This window comes from Thermobia domestica, chromosome 7, assembly GCF_964235325.1.
Source record: "Thermobia domestica chromosome 7, izTheDome1.hap1.1, whole genome shotgun sequence".
NCBI lineage: Eukaryota > Metazoa > Arthropoda > Insecta > Zygentoma > Lepismatidae > Thermobia > Thermobia domestica.
The window spans coordinates 150,246,405-150,269,102 of NC_137460.1; the positions used below are offsets into that span (position 1 = coordinate 150,246,405).

At 34.0% G+C, this 22,698-nt stretch overlaps 1 protein-coding gene across 1 annotated transcript in view; it reads right to left on the reverse strand.

Moving 5' to 3' along the window:
* Positions 1–5,058: 5,058 nt before the first annotated feature.
* Positions 5,059–22,698, reverse strand: part of LOC145690493 (uncharacterized protein F13E9.13, mitochondrial) — a 39,739-nt gene continuing 22,099 nt past the window's right edge. The window contains exons 4-7 of the mRNA XM_081765417.1: positions 20,432–20,631; positions 19,258–19,385; positions 9,715–9,835; positions 5,059–5,219 (exon numbers count right to left, since the gene is read on the reverse strand). Coding sequence (XP_081621543.1) covers positions 5,144–5,219; positions 9,715–9,835; positions 19,258–19,385; positions 20,432–20,631 — 525 coding nt within the window. The 3' untranslated portion in view covers positions 5,059–5,143. The remainder of the gene's footprint in view (positions 5,220–9,714; positions 9,836–19,257; positions 19,386–20,431; positions 20,632–22,698) is intronic.

The window sequence follows — 22,698 nt, forward strand, 5'->3', positions numbered from 1 at the left end:
TACTACGCAGGAATCACTAATGAAATGAAAATTGTACTAGTTCTTACTACTACCGGTTTCAGTAGAACAATAAAGTAGAGATTATATGTATTCTTGGGATTGTCGCCTCCTATCACCATTGTCGCTCTTTCATGATCAATATTAGAACTGGAAGTTGTAGTTGTCTTCTACAACTTTTGTCTGCAATAGGGAAATAGTGTCGGAAATTAAATACTTCACTGTGGTACTGAATTCATTAAAAAAAAAAAAAAAACTGTTGAAACTGGAAGTCATAGATTGCTACCACTTCCAGTGTGCATGGAAGGAAAAAGATTGAAATGAAAGTTATTCTTGAGATGCTCAATTCATATCAGATTTCTTGCTATGAGAAACTGAATCTATTTCAAATGATAGCGTCTCGGTTATATATATATATATATTATTTTTTATAGCGATCAGCATTTAAAGCGGGAATGAATAATTTCTACAACTTCCGGTTTGAATAGTGTTAATGGAGGGGATGAAATCTAGTCTTGGGAGATTGAATCGATTTCAAAAGAACGCCTCTTGCTATCTTGTACCGCTTTTGCTTTCGATCAATGGGGTAGCTCAGTGATAGAACGCTTACCTCTGGTGCGCAGGGTCCCTGGTTCGATCCAAACTCGTACAAATGGGAACTAGCACCGTGTGCGTGGGTTTTCTCGGGGTCCCATTTTCTACATTCTACTCTCTGTCCCACCCTAGGAAGATTATAAAACGGAAATGACGTTCAACTAGCGCGATGTTGCCACTTATTATGAGTAGGAGGAAGTCGATTTGAGAAAATAAAAAAGAACACAAACCAAACTGCGCAGCGGTAAGCGACTCAATAATAATAATAATAATAATAATAATAATAATAATAATAATAATAATAATAATAATAATAATAATAATAATAATAATAATAGAAGAGGAATTGTAATTACTTACCTCACGTAATCTATTCCTGGAGGCAAGAAGCACCCAAATCTTTACTCCACACAAGTTCAGTGGGAGGGAGTTCGCAATGATAAGGGGGAGACGAAGAACTTAATGCCTTCTATTCTGTAGGAGACTTCTGTGTTAGAAGCAACTTTATTTAACATTTGTATTACTTCAAATTTGTTGCAGCTTGAATCACATTCAATACTTTTCTTTTTAACCACTCTACAATTTCTTTTTTGGAACATGATTTCGTAAGGATTTTTTCGTCTTTTATTGAGTATGTGCGGTCATTATCTATAACAATCACGGAATTTGGTGGTACATTCGAAAAGAGTATTTCTTGGAAATATTCATATTCTGCTGCTCAAATTCTTTGTGATAATCAGCTGTTTTTGTGCCGCGAAAAACGAGGTCAGCTCCAGGAATTTACCCACTCTCAGTCATGGTATGAATCACACTATTACTCCCCCCCCCCCTTTTTTTTTTTCAGAGATGCCTTGACGCCTAAGGACAAACCCTCTCTCCAGCTTCACTGCCTGGTTTCGAAAATATGAATAAACGTTTAATAACATGATTTTTTCACCAGTAGAAAGAGGTTTCCCTTCTTTCTTTGCTTCTTATAACAATGTGGGAATTTTTAGCCACTGTCTCCAAAAATACCACTATAGCAGTTAAACACAAAATTAACTACTAACAGCACTAATAATAACACAGATAACACGGAATAACTATAACAAGAAAATAACAAAATAAAACAAAACAGAAGAAATTTGCACAACAAAATTCACTGAACTATCACAGAACACAATGAATCAAAACTGTCATCCCGCTTCCGCCGACGTGGCAACAACTGAGCTCATGTTGCCAAACTTACCTTATCGTAAGAAGTTTAACTGATAAAGAATGAGTTTGCATACCTCTATTATTATTCTAACAGTCAGTCTTACTTTCTTCGTGTATCTACTGCAAAAGTAGCTCCATTTTAAAAAAGTTTTTCGATACACTAATATTTGAGTGAGAGTAAATCTGACAATCTTACTTGTGTCATGCTTCTGCTGTTGTTGTCGGCTACCGTTAGGGTTGCAAGCACTTATATTAATATGCTAGATGAACTTACCAGCTACGCTGGACACACGAACAATTATAAACTGCCGCGCAAGTCAACTCTGAAGTTTAATTTGTTTTTACCACAATCTTCAAAAACATTTTAAATTCTGTCACTAACCGAATTCACCAAAACTGTTTTTGGTCTTAAACCGGCTCGTTTTTCTACTAAAAAACGGTTCGGTTTTCTATTAAAATCGGCATCAGTTACAAACGCAACAGTTTTTAAATTCGAAAGAATTTTCTCTGAAAATCGGAATTTTCATAATCTTCCCAGTTTTTGAAAAAATCTGTCGGTTTTTTTAAAAACCGTTATTTCTTTACGCACCAGTAGTATGGAATACCACACAGGATAGTGGGTGGTCCGGAACCCTCCCCCGCAAAAGTTGTTTTAGGCTTCATTTTTTACAAATTTATATTCCCCCACCGCTTCAATGACTTGTTCAAGCGAATTTAGTTTTGCTTAAATACTTTCAATAGAGAAAGGGCAAGCGCATTTAAACAGGTTCTACATCGTAAATAACAATAAAATACATAAAAAATACAGTGCACTGAAAATAAGAATAGCAAAGGCTATTAACTTTGACAGTTTTAAAATTGGCTACCTATAACTTTGACAAAAATAATAATGCAGGAATAAAAAAAACTTTTAGGGGTGTATAGCCCCGGATCGTCCTCCCTGGCCACACTACTGCTACAAAAGTTAACATAGTTTAAATTTTTGTTACCTTTCGTAAACCCTTCGTGATGAGGAGGGAATCTCATAATTTGTGGATGAAATTAAGAAAACTCAGGGCATAAATAAATTTACAAAACAATCCGAATAAATTTTGAGATAAGACGAGAACTCATCCTTCGATAATTGACACGAGAAGTAAGTCTTTCATGATCGAGACGAGACGAGAAAACCTAATTTCTCGTCTCGTTTGCAACACTATTTGCACAAATTGGAGATTGTCACTATTCATCTAGCGACCACGAAAACTATGAGTTCTACACTAATCTTAATGAGTTTGGACATTTTAATTTTCATCCCCACCATGTGGATGGGACTAAGCTTAGACTTGAACAGCTTCGGGAGAGTTACTATTTATCTCAGTGACCCCTAAACTATGAATTCGACACTAATATCAATCGTTTCCGATTATTTTTACATATCAACCCACTACCAACTCGTAATATACTAAAAGCGCGACCTCCCACTAAAAAGGGAGTCAATACGTACGCCAGGAACTTTTTCTTACAGGGATGTTCAAAATAAAAGGGGGTGTATTCACAAAGCAATATATTCTGTAACTCAACTATTAGTGATAACTGGTTTAATCATTTTAATGGTCTCTTCCCTTTCAACCTTCATTTATACGTATCAATTTTCCTTAAAAAAAAAAAAAAAAAAAAAAAAAAAAAAGCTTAATTATTTCTCGGAAGGAACTGCGGCGCCCAAAAGAGAAGGATTAAGCATGTCTATTTTGTTGATTGTCTTGATCGAAACTCCGAAACAATGAAATCATGTGCTTTACAAAACCAGACATGAGCATATGTTTACTTCATATTTTGAAAGGAAAGAAATTAGCAAACCTTTTTTTTAATTGATGCAATAAACATACAACACTGATTGATGGAATTGGATTTGAAGAAAGAATTGGATTCCTTTTCTATCCAGGGGGGTGTGTAAAAAAATTGAATGTTAGAAGGGTTTAGAATCTGAAGGGAATTCTCAAAAACGCTAAAATTCCTGGGCTGTCTGCTTATTTTTAAAAAATGTCAAATTTCAGCTTTCTAAGTTGAGCGGCTAGTGAGATACTTAATTTTTTTTGCAAAAATTCGGACTCCTCCCCACTCCTCTTTGGTATGCTATCATAATTAATGTGATATGATAACATCTTAATTGGGATTGGGGTCTAATATAAACCGAAAATCTTTTCATTCTGCTTTGCCGTTTGGCCATACATAAAATTGGATTACACACGCTATTAAGTTATTTTAAGTAAAGATATAAATAACTACATAAAGTGACTTGTGTTGTTCACTTCCCACTTGTTCTACGAATAGAGGCAACCGTAAGGTCTGTAACCTTGTTGTATGAGACTATATGCACATGTATAAAGGGACAATAGTCTTTCATCCTTTCTGACAGAAAAGTGCACTTTTTGCTACTGGCTACACTGGTTTGACGCGTTTGACGTATTTCCGTTTTATATTCTTCCTAGGGTGAAACAAAGATTAGCATTTCATTTATTATCATCATCATCGTCTTCCTTACCCTTGGTGCATACCTGTGGGGCGTTAAACGAAATTTATAATTCCATTTTCTATGGAGATCAGTACTGAAACCAGAATAGTATTAAATTTCTACCATTTTCGATTTAGTAGAGAGATGCAGGGAAAGATATATTTTCTAGAGACGTTCAATCGATTTCAGAGAACAGCTTGTTGCTCCCTATTACCGTTTATCTTCTATGGCGAGTTGAGTTGAGTTGATTTTGAGTTTAACGTCCCTTTTCAACAGCGAGGCTATATGAGACGTGGACCTACTGATTAACGTGGAATCCGAACCACATGAGCTCCCGCCGGGAATCGAACCCGGGTCTCCCGCGCCAAAGGCGCGTACGCTAACCGCTTAGCCACAGAGGAGCTCATCTTCTATGGCGATTAACACTGAAACAGGAAATAAGTTTTGCCACGCCCCCACCAAGTGAACTTTGTGGTGGACAAACACTGTGTGCGTAGGTTTCCTCGGGGTTCTCCCGTTTCCTCCCACTTTCTTCATTCCATTCATTACTCATTATCACCGTCTCCTTTAGCCTAACCGGCATAACAGTGGAACATAAAACTCAAAGATTTAACGTTTGTCACTTCCAGTTTGAAAAACGCTTCTCTATATCTCTGTACTTCCCTTAGTTATACATAGCATAGTTTGAAAGTCAGTAATGAGAGAACGAAATTAATGCATTTACACAAATAAAAGAAAAAGATTTTTTTTTTGTTATTTAATAAAATATCTTTTTTATTATATTTATTTTTGATACTCTGCACGAGATACAAAATTGACTGCATTTTATTTGTAGTTTTCAGATCGTTATGCTGCTCATTTTCACAAACGTGTGTGAACTTTCTGCAACTTCTCCAGAAATCTCATTACCCTATTTGCACTAACAGCATTCTCCCACCTGTAATTAAAAAAAAATATATATATATATATATATGATTAGTCGATTATATCAGCATTACCATGTGTGTCAACAGATGCTTTTCTCAGGAAGACACACAAATTATATGTTATACTCTATTATAATCCCTGTAAGTTAGAGACGTGAAGTTTGGTATATGGATTTTTGATTTAAAATAATTAGACATACATTTCAGTGTTTATATATATATATATATATATATATGATCTGGAACAGAAAAGGCGTGGAGATTACAATTATACTAAGGTGGTCACATTTCAGAATCCCTTGATGTTAGAGACATGAAATTTGGTGTTTGGTCTTTTCATCTAAAATAATAAATCCGAATTTCAGCTTATATATATTATGAGGCAAACCATTTCGATTGAGGGTGGGAAAGGAGGGGCGAATTACAACGTTGTGATGAAGACTTCACTTTCCATGTCCGTTATGAAGACTCCGAATTCCGTGTTTTCTCTCACTCAGTGACCATTATTTTCGTGTGAAACAGACACTGCGCAGCCCTGTGAGTTTAGGCAGAAACCATTCCTACTGAACATTGGTCGCCAGCTCTAATGTATGTATGACCTAGAATGAGAGCAAAAAGGGGGTTTATTGCCTTCCTAAGAGTTATGAGACATTCAAATTTTGTGCGAGACTTCGAGTTTAAAAGGAAGAACGCAAAATATTGCCCTCAGTAGCACGTGCGGCATTTGCTAGTACCCTGATTTAAATATGTACAAGATGCCCAGAAATTATGCCTGTGGCCATTGCTACGAACCAGTACACAATTGAGGCACCAGTCCCTAATCCTCGTGCTGGAGTTACGTGCCATGGTATCCAGTAAGTTATCGATAGCATCCTGATAAGGAGGGTGTCCGAAGTGTAAATCTCAGATTTCAAAAAGTTTGTGCAGATCGTTAGGTGAGCTCATGGAATAAAGATCGGCACAACAAATTTCGGCGGAACACTATATTTAGATGGGGCAGTGTCCCATTTGCGATTTTCGGCTTTCGTAGTAAAAATCGGCAGGAAGTCTCCTCGTATCTTCCTGTCCCGCTTGTCTTTTACCACACTCTCAATGGTCTCAATGATTGCATACAAAATTGTACTAATAAAATACGACTTTATAAAGGAACGTTCTTTATTTTTAAAATAGATATTTTTATTTTCAAGTAAGAGTCATAAAAAAAAAACTTTTAAAACCTCGCTTTTATTTACAGTCCTCAATGCGATATCAGTTTCAATTTTATTTTTTAAAATCAGTTTTAACTTAAGAAATTTGAATATTTTAACCTTCTGATAAGGATCTTAACCTGCTTAGTTGACATCACCTTATACTACATTGTATGTCATTATTATTTTATTTTGTAACCTATTGTGGCATCTTATTAAGTGCTGAATTTTTGCGTAAGAGCTGTTTGCAGCACCGAAAATAAATTTATTATTATTATTATTATTAATCCGTAACTGAGCAGCTAGTTTTCGGTTTACGTTTTGTTCAAAAATAAAGAACAAAATTGGAATTTAAAAAATACTGAACAATATATACAACAAATAATTCAAAATCAATAATACACGCAACGATGTGCATATTGAAACAAAATATTCAGCATAACTGGTTCAAGTTATAAGCGGAATGGTTCGGATTCTTGTCTGTCTCTGTTCGGCAAAGCCATTTCTATAAGCAGAAGGGTTCGGATTCTTGGTTCTGCCTATTCGAGAAGACATATTTAAGACCCTTCTGGGTTCGTGTCTTGTTCGGTACGCCTTCCTTGTGATAGTACTCGGTTCGATCTTTTATGTGTCCGTAAAGCCTTTTATAACAATACGTGGTTCGGGTCTTACAGATCCCTAGGTGGGCTTGGACGTCTGCAATGGTCCGGGATTCGATCCTGTACAACTTATATGTCTCCCTTAGTATTTAACAAGTTGGATCATCCTTCTATGCCTACCATATAGCTACTGGACAACATAAGTCGGAATTCGAACCAGAACGTTTTAGGGAACCAGCATAAAAGTAGATTCTAATTGTATTTTCAGCGCTGATGCAATTTAGTAATGTACGAATTATCAAGTTGCATAAGCGCTAGTCACTCGTGCTGTAAAGAAAAGTAAATTAGATTGTTTCTTAAAATTAACATATATAAATTTAAACCAGGATAATTATTTTGAAAGGATACTCGAATTTTCACTATTTGCTTTAATTTACAACACTAAACTTCACGAACATGTATTACTTTATTTTTGGCACTTTAATTGAATAACTGATAATCATGATACTATTTTAATTTAGGCCCATTTATTATTATAAACGCGGATGACGCGGACGACCCGAATTTATCGGTTGTATTATGTCACATTGTTGATTTCTACAATTCACTAACACTGTTCACTCAGTATAGCACTTGAAGAGAAACTATTTTTGGTGATGTCCTGTAGGTTGCGGGTTGGTTTCCTTTCATCTTCTTTCCGATGAACAGGTGGTTTCTGCTGCTTATCCACTCCATGTCGCTGAGACAACTTTTAGATTAACACTTCCAATCCAACATTTTAAAGTCATTGAAAATCTTCATTATTATAGCGTTGATTCAATATTACAACATTTAAATTTACTACGTTTCACACTTGACAAAAATTAAACATTATTTTAAGTTGCTTGTTCATTCCAGTTGTTCGCACCAGTTTCTCGTGGTAACTTCACTGAGTGTATTCGTCAGACTAAAGCACTTTTTCTTTCCGTCTCCTCGCGTTGCTAGGCAACAACTCAGTTCGCTACGCAGTTTAGTGATGTCACAAGTTAAAAATAGCTATGACAACCCATAGATAGAAATTTTTAGAGACGACGATTGTTCTTTGTGCTGAATTTTAGCTCCTTATTTGGGAAGGAGAGAGGAACTCTACGATCTCCGTCGCAGACGAGACGCACATACATATATGCACATTCGTTTGTTGGCTGAGAGAAAAATTCTTGAGAGTGCTTTTATGCGAGGTTCATTTAAAAAGTTAAAATTTTCTTGATAAAAACTCAATAAGCTGAACCGTATGGTTACAAAGTATAAATATTTTGGATACCAAATTGATAAAAAAAAAAGTTTTGTTTCACAGTGTAAAATTATGGTAAACTTCCAAACTACGTGAAATCAAAACTCAAACTTGAAGTAGTACATCTATAACTACTGATTGCAATGGATTAATAAAATCGAAAATAGAACCTGTTCCTCGGATGCTGAATCCATATTAAAAAACAATTCTCGGTATCTCTTACTGTTTTTGTTCTATGGACATTAATATTGAGACCGGAAATGCTCATTGATCTCTTATCATTTTCGATTGCAATAGAGGAATAAAATTAGAGGTGAAACATTTTCTTGAGATATTGAAGCCATATCGAAAGACTGTTTGTTGCTATATATTTCCGTTTTAACCATTATGCGATCAATGTTGTAACCGGAAATAGTAAATTTTTAATTCTCACGACTTCTAGTTTGAACAAATACATAAAAGTAGGGATAAAACTGAAAATTGGGAAGTTAAATCTGTCGAAAAACCGCATTTCGATATATCTTACCGCTTTTGCTCTATAAAAATAAATGTTAAAACCGGATGTACTAGTAAATTTCAAACAATTACGGTTTCTGTACAGTTACGAGTAGTTGTGGTATGTTCTTTTGTGACGCTGAGTTGATTTCAAAACAATAGCTTCTTGTTAACTACTACCATTTTTGTTCTATGGAGACCAACCTTTAAATCAGAAATAGTTGATTTCTACCTCTTCCGGGACTACTCATGGGACCCTGAGTTAATGCCAAAAACAACACTTCTCGGTATCTTTTTTTTGTGTTTGCTCTATGGAAATCAGTATTGAAACCTAAAGTACTGGTAAATTTCAAAAACTTCTGGTTTTGATAGAGAGTTGCGAACAATCATGATACATTCTCTTGAGACTGAGTCGTTTACAAAAAAACAGTTCTTCACTATTTGTTACCGTTTTTGTTCTATATTGGTAAACGTTGAAATCGGAAATGGGTAATTGAATAGAGGGTTAACTGACATGAAACCTATTCTTGGTACGGTGAGTCGATTGCAAAAAATTGCTTCTACATATTCTACCGTTTTACTCTGATACCTGTCGACAGACGGACGGACAGAAAGTTCTATAGGACTTCCGATACTTACGTATAGCATAGTTTGGAAGTCTAAAAGGAAATAGAAATTTGGAAGTTACATAGTTGGATCGCTGTGAAAGTAATGATATTTTATAATTTGATTACATTATTATCCATAACATTTTAGATGTAAGTCCACAAACCATCATTAATAGCCGGATTCGAATCTTTACGCTTTCCTGCAGAGAACAAATTTTCTATTCTCCGTTTCTTTGAGCATTTCCTGCAATGCTGAAAATCTTTCTAGAAGATGTATCATTAGCAAATTCAGAACAATATACCAAGTACTAATAAAATAAAATACGAGAAAGAAAAATGAACTTTACCTATCGTTTTCCTTGAAATGTGTTCCAATTATAACAGCGTTTGCCGAGGCATATTTCTCAATATTTTCTTTTGTAACACCAGAGCCAACAAGAACCGGCAAATTAGTATTTTCTTGAACCCCTGTAATCAATAAAAATAAACACATATTTTATTGTTTCAAGAATTACTTCATTTTAATAGAAACTTTCTGAGAAAATGCTATCTTTCCTTTCATGGAAAATGATTGAATAATAAGTCTTTTCGTTCTTCTCTGATGTTATTAATAGACTTCGGATCGATATGCACTAAAAAACGGCAAAATATGCATGCAAATATGCGCTAAAAATCACGAAAATATGCACTGAAAATATGCAAATATGCACTAAAAATTGTAAATATGCACCAATCAAAACCTAAAGTTAAGTGAGGAATTTTATTATGTTTTAAAAAAAAAAAGTTCTATTAATTGAAGTACATATACTTTGTGTATAACTATGATGCATTCATGCTATAATACACAGCTATGTAGTTTTCGGTGTTTTCTGACAAAAAACTTGCATTTATCAGTCAAAACTTTACTGTATATGGAGAATGTTCCTTCTGTGTCACAGGTCATTTAAGGGACAGTATTTCAAAGAAGCAATGTTACTTGCCGACAAATCTGAAATTCGTGCGTCGTTGATCCCAGGAACACATTATATACATTAGCTAAGAATTATATGCCAGCTTTCTCGATCTATTGACTGTGCGTTTCGAAGAAATGATTGTCCGATTGATCTTGGTGGCGTCTGTTTCGTTATTGAATCAAACAGCTCAAATGCACTACAAAATCCTAATCATCGCTCTTCTAATCTCGTTATTATTTTTGAAGAACTGAAATGAGTATTGATAAACGCAAGGTCGTTTTTAATGTTTTCAGCTATATATATATAGGATATATATATATATATATATATATATATATATATATATATATATATATATATATATATAAATGCGCCAAGTATCTGTAAATAAAGAATAAATATACTCAGAGAAGTAAATAAACATCTCTGGCATAAGCATATAATAAAACCTGCTGAGCAGAATTGAACAGAACTCGCAAAAATTTTCGTTAAGGATTTTAAAGTTAACCCAGATGGATCTATGCTAAAAAATAATGTACAGTCCGCAGCAAAAAACCTGCAACATGAGCATGTAAGTTTATTGTGAAATGACGAAGTCTTTTGCTCCAAAATAAGTGTGCAAGTGAGGACGCCGAGGTTTCTCCTGGCGTGGTTCATGCCACTTAAACGCTATGTTGATTCCTTGTTCTGTTAGGCGTAATTTCAGAATAAACTTACATGCTCATGTTGCAGGTTTTTTTTTTTTTTTTTTTTTTTTTTGCTGCGGACTGTAACTCTCTCTCTCTCTCTCTCTCTCTCTCTCTCTCTCTATATATATATATATATATATATATATATATATATATATATATATATATATATATATATATATATATAATGGACATAGTGAGGTAAAATAAAATGTTGTACATAGGCCTACCGTATTCAATTACTGTATTTATTTATGCTACGAATTAATACACATAAAACTTACAGTGAACAAAAAGAGGCCTACATACGGTTTCAAAGGCCAAGACAAACAGTAGGTGCTATGCCCTTTTCAGCGCTTCTCCCTCTACTTTTTGATCTATTATGTCTATTATGCTCCTTGTTCCATGTCTCTAGACCAGCTAGAGAACGAGTTATTGGTATTTGGAAATAACTATGTAAAATGCACTTTGTTCAAAACTCTCACGGTATCTAGAGCATTATATGGGGGTGGACTGAAGGTTAAATGTGTAAGGTAACAAGCAAACAAAGACCTTTACAGACAACATAGTTCATAAACCTAACCTCTCACCGAATGTCTAAAATTTTTCTAAACGCTGGATTCCGGAATTTGAACATTTCCATTGAAAATTATATTTTAACATTCGTTGTTCTCAACAGAGGTTCCACCTAACCAAGAGAATTTAACACATTTTTGTTACCTTTAAATTCATGGGACCGTGAAATATTTTCGTTTAAAATAAATTTCCGTTTAATAAGGGGTCTGTTGAATTTACTTTTTACTTTATTAAAAGCCTATATTCAAAAACCTTTGTATTATTGTTTAAAAGAAAGTATGTCCACTTGAGATTATCTTTTTAATGTATAATATTGCTACTTTAAATGGAATAAAGTGATTTTAGCGAGACATGAAGCATGAATGGGAAGAAGGTAAAGTTATCGAAAACATAACAGAAGACTTAGTAAGAAAGTTACGTTTCGAGAGACCGAGGTGCGTATCAAAGCAACACAAGTTTATATATATTTTTTTAAATACTCTCATAAACTCCTTAAATGAAAACTCGGGAACTTATCTCCTTATCTTAGAAAGTAACTGCTGCGACAAGTTTTAGATTTAGTAAAGCAAATATTTTAATTAATTGTAGAGCTCATTTTCAAAAGTGTTGTTCATTTCTTCCCGAAATACATTTTTCAATGGCTTCTTTGGATGAACTTAGTATGCAAAAAAAAAAAAAAAAAAAAAGCCACATCTGGGTTGTTTCATAGTTGTACAAACTCCTTACCAGACTTGAAACTGCTATGAAAATATAAGAAGGCCAAAAAATAGAGCGCTGCTGAAGTTCGAACTTTTGATGTCGAACAAAGTAGAAATGTCCTCTTCTGAAAACGAAGTTACTTTGAAAATAATACTAGTTTAGTAGATAATTTCTAGAAAATTTTTCGGGTCCATTTAGTTGTAGTGCGACATCTTTGTCCAATTTTTGTCCATTTTGTCCACCCAAGAAAAAAAATTTGTACCATTCAAATTTACAAAGGAGAGCCATTTCAAAATTTCGGACACTTCGATCACCTGTAGTGCTACATCATCAAATTTGAATTTTAACTATTTCAGAATTTTGTCCAATTTTTGTCCATTATTGTCCACCCAAGAAAAAAATTGTACTATTCAAATAAACAAAGGTGGTCCATTTCAAAATTTCGGCCACTTCGATCACTCATAGTGCGACATCTTCAAATTCGAATTTTAACTAGCTCAGAATTTTGTCCAATGTTGTCCTTCGATGAGAAAAATGTACCATTCAAATAAACGAGGGAGAGCCATTTAAAATTTCGGCCATTTCTATCACCTGTAGTGAGAGACATCTTCAAATTCGAATTTTAACAAGCTTAAAATTTTGTTAAAATGTGTGCATTTATGTACTGCAAACAAAACATTCTGTACCATTAAAATAAACGAGGGAGGGTCATTTCAAAATTTGGCTACTCCGATTGCCTGTAATGTATCTTCAAATTCGAATTGTAATTAGCTCAGAGTTGTGTCTAATTTCCGTACATTTTTGTACCATTCAAATTAACAAAGGAGGGCCATTTCAAAATTTTGGCCACTTCGATCACCAGTAGTGTGACATCTGTAAATTCGAATTCTAACTAGCTTAAAATTTCCTTCACTTTTTGTAGACTACTGTGCCACCAAAATAGTTGAAATTTGAATATGAAAATGTTTCACCACAGGTGATTCAAGTGGCAAAATTTTTAAATGACCGTCCTGGTTTATTTCAGTGATACATAATTTATTCTTGGTGGAACAAAAATGTTCAAAAATTCGACACAATTCTGAGCTAATTAAAATTCGAATTTGACGATGTCACTCTACAGGTGATCAAAGTGGCCTAAATTTTAAATGGCTCTCTCTCGTTTATTTGAATGGTACAATTTTTTTTCATGGTTCGATAAAATGAACAAAATTCTGAGCTGGTTAAAATTTGAACTTGAAGACGTCACTAAAGGTGATTGAAGTGGCCGAAATTTTCAAATGGCAATCCGTCATTTATTTGAATGGTGCAAAATTTGTTCTTGGGTGGACAAAATTCTGAGAAAGTTAAAATTCGAAATTGAAGATATCGTCCTACAGATGATCGAAGTGGCCGAAAGTTTGGAGTGGCCTTAGTTCGTTAATTTGAATAGTACAAAATTTGTTCTTGGGTGGACAAAGTGGGCAAACATTGGACAAAATTCTGAGCTAGTTAAAATTGAAACTTGAAGATGTCGCACTACAACTAAATGGACCCAGATTTTTCTTTTGGTATTCTTATACCGCAACGGGACCACATAATTTCAAATCTACACATGCAATAGTAAGAACTTTAACTTCCGAGATAGGTGACGTGGAAATTGTGTTGTAGATGATTTGACATCGTTCTTTATATCTTCTTCCAAACAGGTGACAGTCATGCATCATTGCCGGGAAGATCGATCACTTCGCCTTATTATCCTTTCACATGACCTTGGAAGATATTCTAAACCGACAACAATGGACCATTTAAAGATGTTGAGTCTATTTATATTAGTAACTTGAAATTCGATTTATGAGGAAAGTTGTTGGACTTTTAAAATTATCATTTTGGTCGTTTCTTTAAATATGCATTTATATGCAGTAACCACATAAACATGCACTAACCTCCGAAATATGCAAAAATATGCACTATAAAACTCTGCTCATCTACCCCAAAACATCTGAAATGAATTTCTGTTTCAAGAGCATATCAATATCACATCAGGAAGAAAACATGCAAATATGCAAAAATCCGAAGTCTAGTTATTAAACACAGTATTATAACAATGAACTACAGAGTACAACAGTAATACGAGATATCTTTATGTGGAATATCATAAAATCATAGGAGAATATTATGGAAGATAAAAATTGGAGTGTTTGACGCTTCGCTACTCATTTAGAGAAGAAAGAAAAATTATTAAAGGAGCAGTTCGAGTTAAAAACAAGTTTGGTGCAATAGAAAGAGTAACCAAAAATAAGAGACCCGTATTTTTTTATATCTTGATAGGCCGTCTCGTTCAGCTTCTACAGACATTTGTTTTTGATGAATCGTAAATAGTGACGTCACTGGTGGGATACGTGAGAAACTCAATGTGAGTCAGCAACCACTCCCTTGTACGCAGCTGATAAACCTTTAGAAGTGCATTGGATTTAATAGATTGTGTTTTGGATTTGTTAGCAGTCTTGCTCTGTTGAATTCTTGAGGGAAGTTTTTGTTAGTTGTTTTTCCTATAGCATTAGTATAAAAAAGAGTAGAGAGAGAGCAGTAATTACGTTTGTTGTGCGAAACAGTGTTTCTTCCAGACATGTTTTTAGGGTGGCACTGCTCCCGGAGCTCTGAGAGATTCCCCCGGAGGAGACCAAAATATTACGTAGGCCTATATAATGTAATAAATATAATAGTACTGTGTAAAAATAATGTGCCTCTCCGAATACTAAGTGTCCCCCCCCCCCGGATTTTTTTCTGAAAGAAACACTAGTGTGAAGTAGAAAACACGTGTTAGTACAGCGCGTGCTGTGTCTGTGAAGTGAAGTAGAAATGCCTAACACCTGCTATGTTTTCGGTTGTAACTCTTGTGCAATTTTAGCTGAGGACGTAAAGTATCTTTTCTTATGTTTCTAAGTCGTGAGAAATCGCCAGATCGATATAAATTATGGCTCAAGAAAATCAATGGGAAAAAATGTACCAAATAAAATCACTCGTGTTCCAAACATCTTGAAGAGCCTGCCTTCGAGAAGTCAAGTCTACTGAAAGAAAAGTTAATGCCAGTAGCGGATCTAGGCTGGGGTCGGGGGCCTAGGCCCCCCAGTTTTTGAGTGACAGAATTGATTTAAGCTATTATTTAGATAGTTTTGAAAGTTTTTAGTAAACATGATATATATATCATTGTCTGGGTTCTGACTTCCCCCGCCCCCCACCTGAGTTTTTACTGTCTAGATCCACTTCTGGCTAATGCCAGGAGAATTATTTACACGCAAACTGAGAAAGAATGCTGTTCCAAGTATGTTATTGGGGAAGAAAGGTTTAAAATCCGAGCCATTGAACAAGCACCGATCTATGTCGTTACCAACGTACAAATATCGTAAAAGACACAATTGACGGTTGTAGTCAAGACGAGGCATTAGAGGGTAATAGAGACGATGTCACTCATCATTCTGAAGATATTGCTTTAGAAATAAGCTATACAATGTGAATTAGGGAGTGAAATATACCGGCTTGTAGAAGGAATCAGTGACGATGACTGTTCCTCAAGACATTGATTCATCGTTTAATTTCCCTGTATAATGTGACAATGATGAAACGGGTGATGAGAGTTGTTCCGCGGACAGCTATGAGAATAAAAGAAATTTAACCGGTGAAGTGTTTTTCGTATTCTGGCAAACTTTACAGATGTTATTTCATTTTTGCCTCATATGTTGCGCTCCTGTACATACCTTGAAGCACAAAATTAGACTATAGGGTCAGCGTTAAAAATTGCAACAAAACGTGAAAATGAATATACTTATGTTCGGGAATCGGAAGAATGCTTAAAGAAAAGGTACTTAGGTGTTGCAGCAATCTCGTCCGCCATCTATTTACACATTGGTTTCGATTTTTTTTTTTTTTTTGAAACGCTGAACTCATGCTTTATAGGATACGTTTTATAATATTATAAAACGTTTGTACAGCCCACCATCAGATATCATTTTCTACATGCAGATGATATTTGTAAGTCTTTGCAATCAGTTCTGGAAAAGGAAACCGCACTTAGAACGTACCACCGCACCTCTCACAAACGAAATGCTTGGCACTGTGTAGTGTGTAAGCCTGCTCTCGCTACTTGCCCACCTATGACGTCATCACAAAATCTTTCTTCCTCTGTTACTCGCTAACGACTGAACGTATCGCGATCAAACAAACACCATTCCTTTTAGAATTTTCAACTCTACAAATGGAAATAAATTGTAAACAATGCATTTCTAAGTCGAACTGCTCCTTTAATAACCAAAGGTATATTACTAAGAATGAGACTGGTTTATACAAAATGTAAAAAGCAACGTCAAAGCTAAAGGTGACACATCTATTAATATCAGTGCCGTAGCCAAGGAGGCGGGGGAGCACCGGGCACGTGCCACATTTTTTTTCCGGACACACAACATCTTTTCAAGAGATTCATTATTGGTTTTTCGAAACAATCACACATTAACATGTACAGAAGTTTTAGCTATTTCTGTTTATATTTAGTAAAGTATTTTCTACCCTTTTTATTTCTCAACTTTGAAAATACGTAATTAAATCCTTTCTTTAGATTGATCTGTAGGTAATGCGAATTTGTCCTATAATTGCCGTGTCCAAAGCTTTTGCTAGGTTCCATACTTGTCAAAAGAAGACAAATAACACAGAAATTAAATTATTACAGGAAGAGTTTATCGGGTACTCACTAAATACTTTAGGCCTAAACTTGTGAAGCTATCACCTTAAAATCCATATTTTGACTCCTACATACTTTCGGCTTTGATTTTCTTCCTATTACTAATGTTCTCGGAATGACAGGTGCTATGACGGCGAAAGAAAAGAAAGAATATCAAAGTTCATGCACTAGACTAAGGAGGGAGCAAAAATTGTTGCCCAATCTACAACTCCTTCAGCATCAACACTTCTCTATTCCTCTGTCAATCTCTAAACATGTCCTCGGCCAAATCCAAACGCGTGAGTGCAAGAACGCGGCACCGCAGCTATTCAATAACTGAGTTCACCCGACAGTCTACAGTGGCGCTTTTGTTCTTTGTTTTTATTTCAGTACAAGTCGCCAATAGGGGCAGACGAAAAATATAAGACAGTTCCTACATAAAATTTCTTCTGCAATTTTTATGGAAAACAGCACTAGAAGTTGTGATGAATGCGGTATCCATTTTGTTTCCCTAAATCTTAGAGACAGTGAGAAACTAAAATTTGGTAGACTAAAATATTGGACAGGTATGTACAAATATGAAATATTACTATTCATTTTTTTGGCTCATCATCAACAAGTTTTAAGACCCGAAGAATCATGCAAGAGGCTATCTATTCAGGTAATTCTGTAAGAACAGTTCCTTTGGACATATTTTTTTGTATGAATAGAAACGAGTTCTTAGTGGACGTAAAATCAAATATAGATTATTATTATTAAAATAACTGTAGTTACTAAGCCGTTATTTTCTAGCATTCTGGACAGGAATTCGTTAATTCTTTTGGTAAGTAGCTCTTAAATTGCCTGAGCTCTGAAAATCAAACCTGGAACCATGCGTATCAAGTTTGAGAAGCGTTTAACAACTGAATTAAGAAGGGTCATATGTATTTGAAACAGAGGAAGAAAAAAATTATCTGTTCCTCCCCATTAACAAAATCTGGCTATGGGCCTGATTAATATACACAGCCTATAAATACATACTTAACAGATGATCTCACACAGTAATATAATTAATACAATCCATCACCGGAAAGCCGTGAAAACATCACAACACTAATGAAAGTACACCATAAATGCTTTCGCTAAATACATCAAATAGGGAGTGAAAGCCTTAAGAAAAAAGAAAACAGAAAAATGTCTACGGAACACGCAGTTGGACTCCATATTAGAACGTAAGGTCCCATGGGTATATTATTATTCATTTTTTTTATCTAGTGTAGTGTCGAAAGTTTTGAAATACAAAGATTATTCAGGAATCAGAATTTGAATCAAGTGCATTTGTGAGTGTATAGGTATATATAAACTAGTTTTTTGTTACTATAAACATGGAAAGTTATCGATCATGGTACGAGAATTTGTCAACGAATCTCCAATTCGACAATTCAAGAGCTTCTGAAATCAAACATTTCACTCAGTGTCGCATTTAGGAATTCGGCGCCCCTAGGCATTTTTCCTGTCGGTGCTCCCAATAATTGTATGTTTATCCACCTTTCATCTCTAACTTGAAAATAAAACTTAACTAAATTATGTTAAATTAGTGAATTAACTAACTAAATTATGTTTAAGTAGTGAATTAACAATTTATTACAGTAAATACCACTCACTAGATGCTACAGTTGCAGTTAATGTAGATGAGAATTTCTTGTTTTGTATTATTACTGCATAGATTCGAATGCACGGCGCTTCTATCAAATGTAAAAATCCTATTTGCTCTTGATTTTTTCAACTTTTTCATACAAATATATATATATATATATATATATATATAATTTTTAGATTTTGCGCTCTAGGCACGGGAATAGTCGGCCTAATGGGAAATTGAGCATTGATTTCACCAGTGTATATATCTTGCTGTGATATTTTACCGAATTTTAACTCAGTTATTAAATATACACGTTTCTAGATATTTCTCTATTTTCAATGGGTTAACAAGTATGTAACACCAACTTTCTATTACTATTCATGACCTCAAATAATAATTACGGGGGCCGCGGCGGCTCAGTGGTAGAGCATCCACCTCTGATGCATAGGGTTACGGGTTCAAACTCTGCTCCCGCCAAGTGAACTTTGTGATGGACAAACACTGTGTGCGTGGGTTTCCTCGGGGTTCTCCCGTTTTCTCCCACTTCCTTCATTCCACCATTTCATTCATTTCTCATCATCGCCACCTTTCCTTTAGTCTAGCCAACATAACCGTGGGACGTAAAACTTAAAGATTTCATTTCATTTTCAAATAATAATTACTTTTAAGATCTTGAGGGTTAGCTGGATCTCCGGTTGCATTCCCAGTTATGATAACGCCATCTGACAGGAAAAATTCTGCTGCTTTGGCTGTGTCCTCGAGGCTAATATCAGCTGTGATAGCATGGGAACTGAAATAAAAGTACATTCAACTACGTAAGTAATATAAGCATACAATGGCGTAAGAAATTAGGAATAGGTAATGGAAATTATCTACTTTATTGCTCTGTTAGCTTTTTGTATTTTTATATAACTACTTGATAAATATTTTTAATATTACTACTGAAAGTCTGTTTTTAGATATTTTCGATTTTCAAAGAGTAAGTTGACTTGGAATGATACACACTTACAGTCATGAGATTTATATGAAACGTTCATATAATCATCGTCATATTCGTGTGCAGCTGCGATTTCTGTGTTTTAAATTAATTAATTGGTTCGTGTTTAACTTCGCTTACGAACATCGAAGATATAAAATATTGGAGCTACTCCATACAGTGAGATTCGAAGCATTACTTGAGATTTTATCCAAGGCTTAGTATTTCCACTGGAGATTGAGAACCATATGAGTTAGACATTTGGCTACGAAGAGATCTATCTATTAAATTGCAGCAATATCTTGAGTGCTTTTTATAATTATACTTTACTGGGCTGTTAAAAAAATATATCATGCACACTTTAAAATAGAATAGTTGCTATATTATTGTGAGTATTACAACAATACAAAGGGAAAAATCCGAACACAAACACAGTTTCTTCATCCAATCACAAACTTCCAGCTCAAACTGCAAACCGCCAACCTTCAAACACTTTTGAGCACGATACTCTACATTTCTAATGTCATCTTCTATAGTAGCCTGAACAGTCAGTCCTATACTTTTGTTAATTTAATTGTTTATATTCCTTGCTCAACACAACAAAGTTTTATATTTTTTTTATTATTTATAGTATAATTGTTCATTTTATCGCGACCAGCTTTTTTAAAGTAATATAAAAATGATGTATCCTGTTTTATTCAAGGAAAAGCTATATGTCTTTTTTAAGTCTATATTACATCTTAAAATAGACGAAAATGAAATACACTTAATTCCTACCATTGAATAAACGAGAGACGCTTTAAAGATATTTTTGACAGAAATATTTTTTTATAAGTCAATATGCAGATATTTCATCTTACCTATGTTTCTTTTTTATGTCTGTAAAGACAAGTACATCTTCAGCACCAATAATTTTCCTATAGCGCAGTAAAGGGCCAGCGGATGCATCTGTGAACCCTTCGTCTGCCACATGAGAAAAGACAAATCCTTCAGTGCGGATGAATTGCAAATCAGCAGCCAGTGCTACAGCTAGTGCTTCCTTATTACCACCAGCAAGCACCTATTGCAAATAAGAGAAAGTTACATGAATATTGATTTACATCAAATTTTCTTATATCTAACATTTATTTCCGCATATATGCATCAGAACCGTAAGCAAGTCTTCATCCATAGTAGTAAAACCCCAATGTAGGATAGTCATCGGGCAATTTGCAAATCGTTGGATTGCAAATCCAACTGTTTGCTTACATACACCTTTCAATATTTCAGTTAGGAAATTCATGCACTTAAATAAATAAATAAAATGAGAAATTCTATTTTTATTAAGGCCGAATATCTGTAGACCTGAAAGTGGTAGATAACGCAAGAGGTAATAGAAGTAAAAAATTAAATTGGGATCGGAGGGCTTAGATCATTGCAAAACACTCCCAATCTTAAACAGAGCTGTAGAAATTCAATATAAGCAAGGGTTGCTCGTTATCCAAATAATTGTTTGAATAAGTATTTATTATACAAATAATTGCTCGTTATCTAAATAATTGTTTGAATAATTCCTTTTTATCCAAATAATTGTTTGAATAATTGCTCGTTATCTAAATAATTGTTTGAATAATTCCTCTTTATCCAAATAATTGTTTGAATAATTATTCGTTATCTAAATAATTGTTTGAATAACTCCTCTTTATCCAAACAATTCTTTGAATAATTATTCGTTATCTAAATAATTGTTTGAATAATTCCTCTTTATCCAAACAATTCTTTGAATAATTGCTCATTATCTAAATAATTGTTTGAATAATTCCTCTTTATCCAAATAATTGTTTGAATAATTATTCATTATCCAAATAATTGTTTATTCGTTATCTGAATAAATATTCTAAAAATTTATTTGAATATTGAATTATTCGGATTTTAACAGCACTAATAGAGTATTTTAAAGCTAATGGTAGTAGTTAAGAGTAAGATCCAACCTTATGCAAATCGAGAGAGAAAATCTAAATACTAAATACTTGAAAATATATTGTACAAATAACCTCAATTATTGTGGAGAACCTTAAAATATAATTTGCGATATAAATGTTGAGTGTTATTATCATTATTTGGAATTCTTTGTCTTACCAAATGTTTTCCATTTTAAGGTAATTAAGATAAAAATGGACATTCTTACTAAACTGTTTATTTTATTTATTTCTGCCTCAAAATCCCTACAATTTCCTTTTTTTATTGGACAATAAACTATCATGTGTCATTAATTTTATCTCTAATATGTTAAACAAAATACTTGCCTGGCCCGAAGCTGAAATACACTTATTATTTAAGTGCACTAACACTGTATCTACATTGTGTACATACTCGTATAGGCTTACAAGGAAATATCCTACGAAGTGAAATCAAGTAACCGTCGAAATAAAGAAAAAATACATACAGAAGAAACACTATCTTCATGATCTGGTTACCGGAGGAAAAGTTTAAAAACTGAAAGCGTCTTTCGAATTTAACATTTGTTTGCCACTTCCATTTCAATTTTTATTGGTTATATTAATAAAGATATTTGAAACTCAATCATCACAAATTTTGTAGACAATTTGTAATATTGTATATTCCAATTCATGTTCAAATAATTTTTCTCATATTACACGAATAAAACCTATCATACAAATTATATTTAGTTCAGTCATCTATAACATCTTAAATAAACTCTAGCATCTCAACACTTTCACTTATATACGTAAATTTGCCACCACTAGAAAGTTCTAGTAATAATACATGTCTAAATATCGAAATGAATTGCACTCAATTTTAACGATGCAACTAAACTAAAACTATATTCTATAAAATACAACTAAATATATCAACTTGCAAGAGGAGAAAAAAAGATTTAAAAAGTTAAATTCAGCTCTAGAAATAAAAAAGATTGTTCAACAATTCACACCAAAATACTCCAGTCTGGACCTACACGTAATCTTAAGCAAATACCAAAAAATTTTATTTCTATTTTCGTTTAATGTTCACAACATAACTGAACTTCTTTCTTAGTTCCAACTTTGATACAAACATAAAATCATTGTATATATGTTTAATCTTTAAATTGTTAATCCACTCAAACTGTGTGTGTAAACAATGCTTC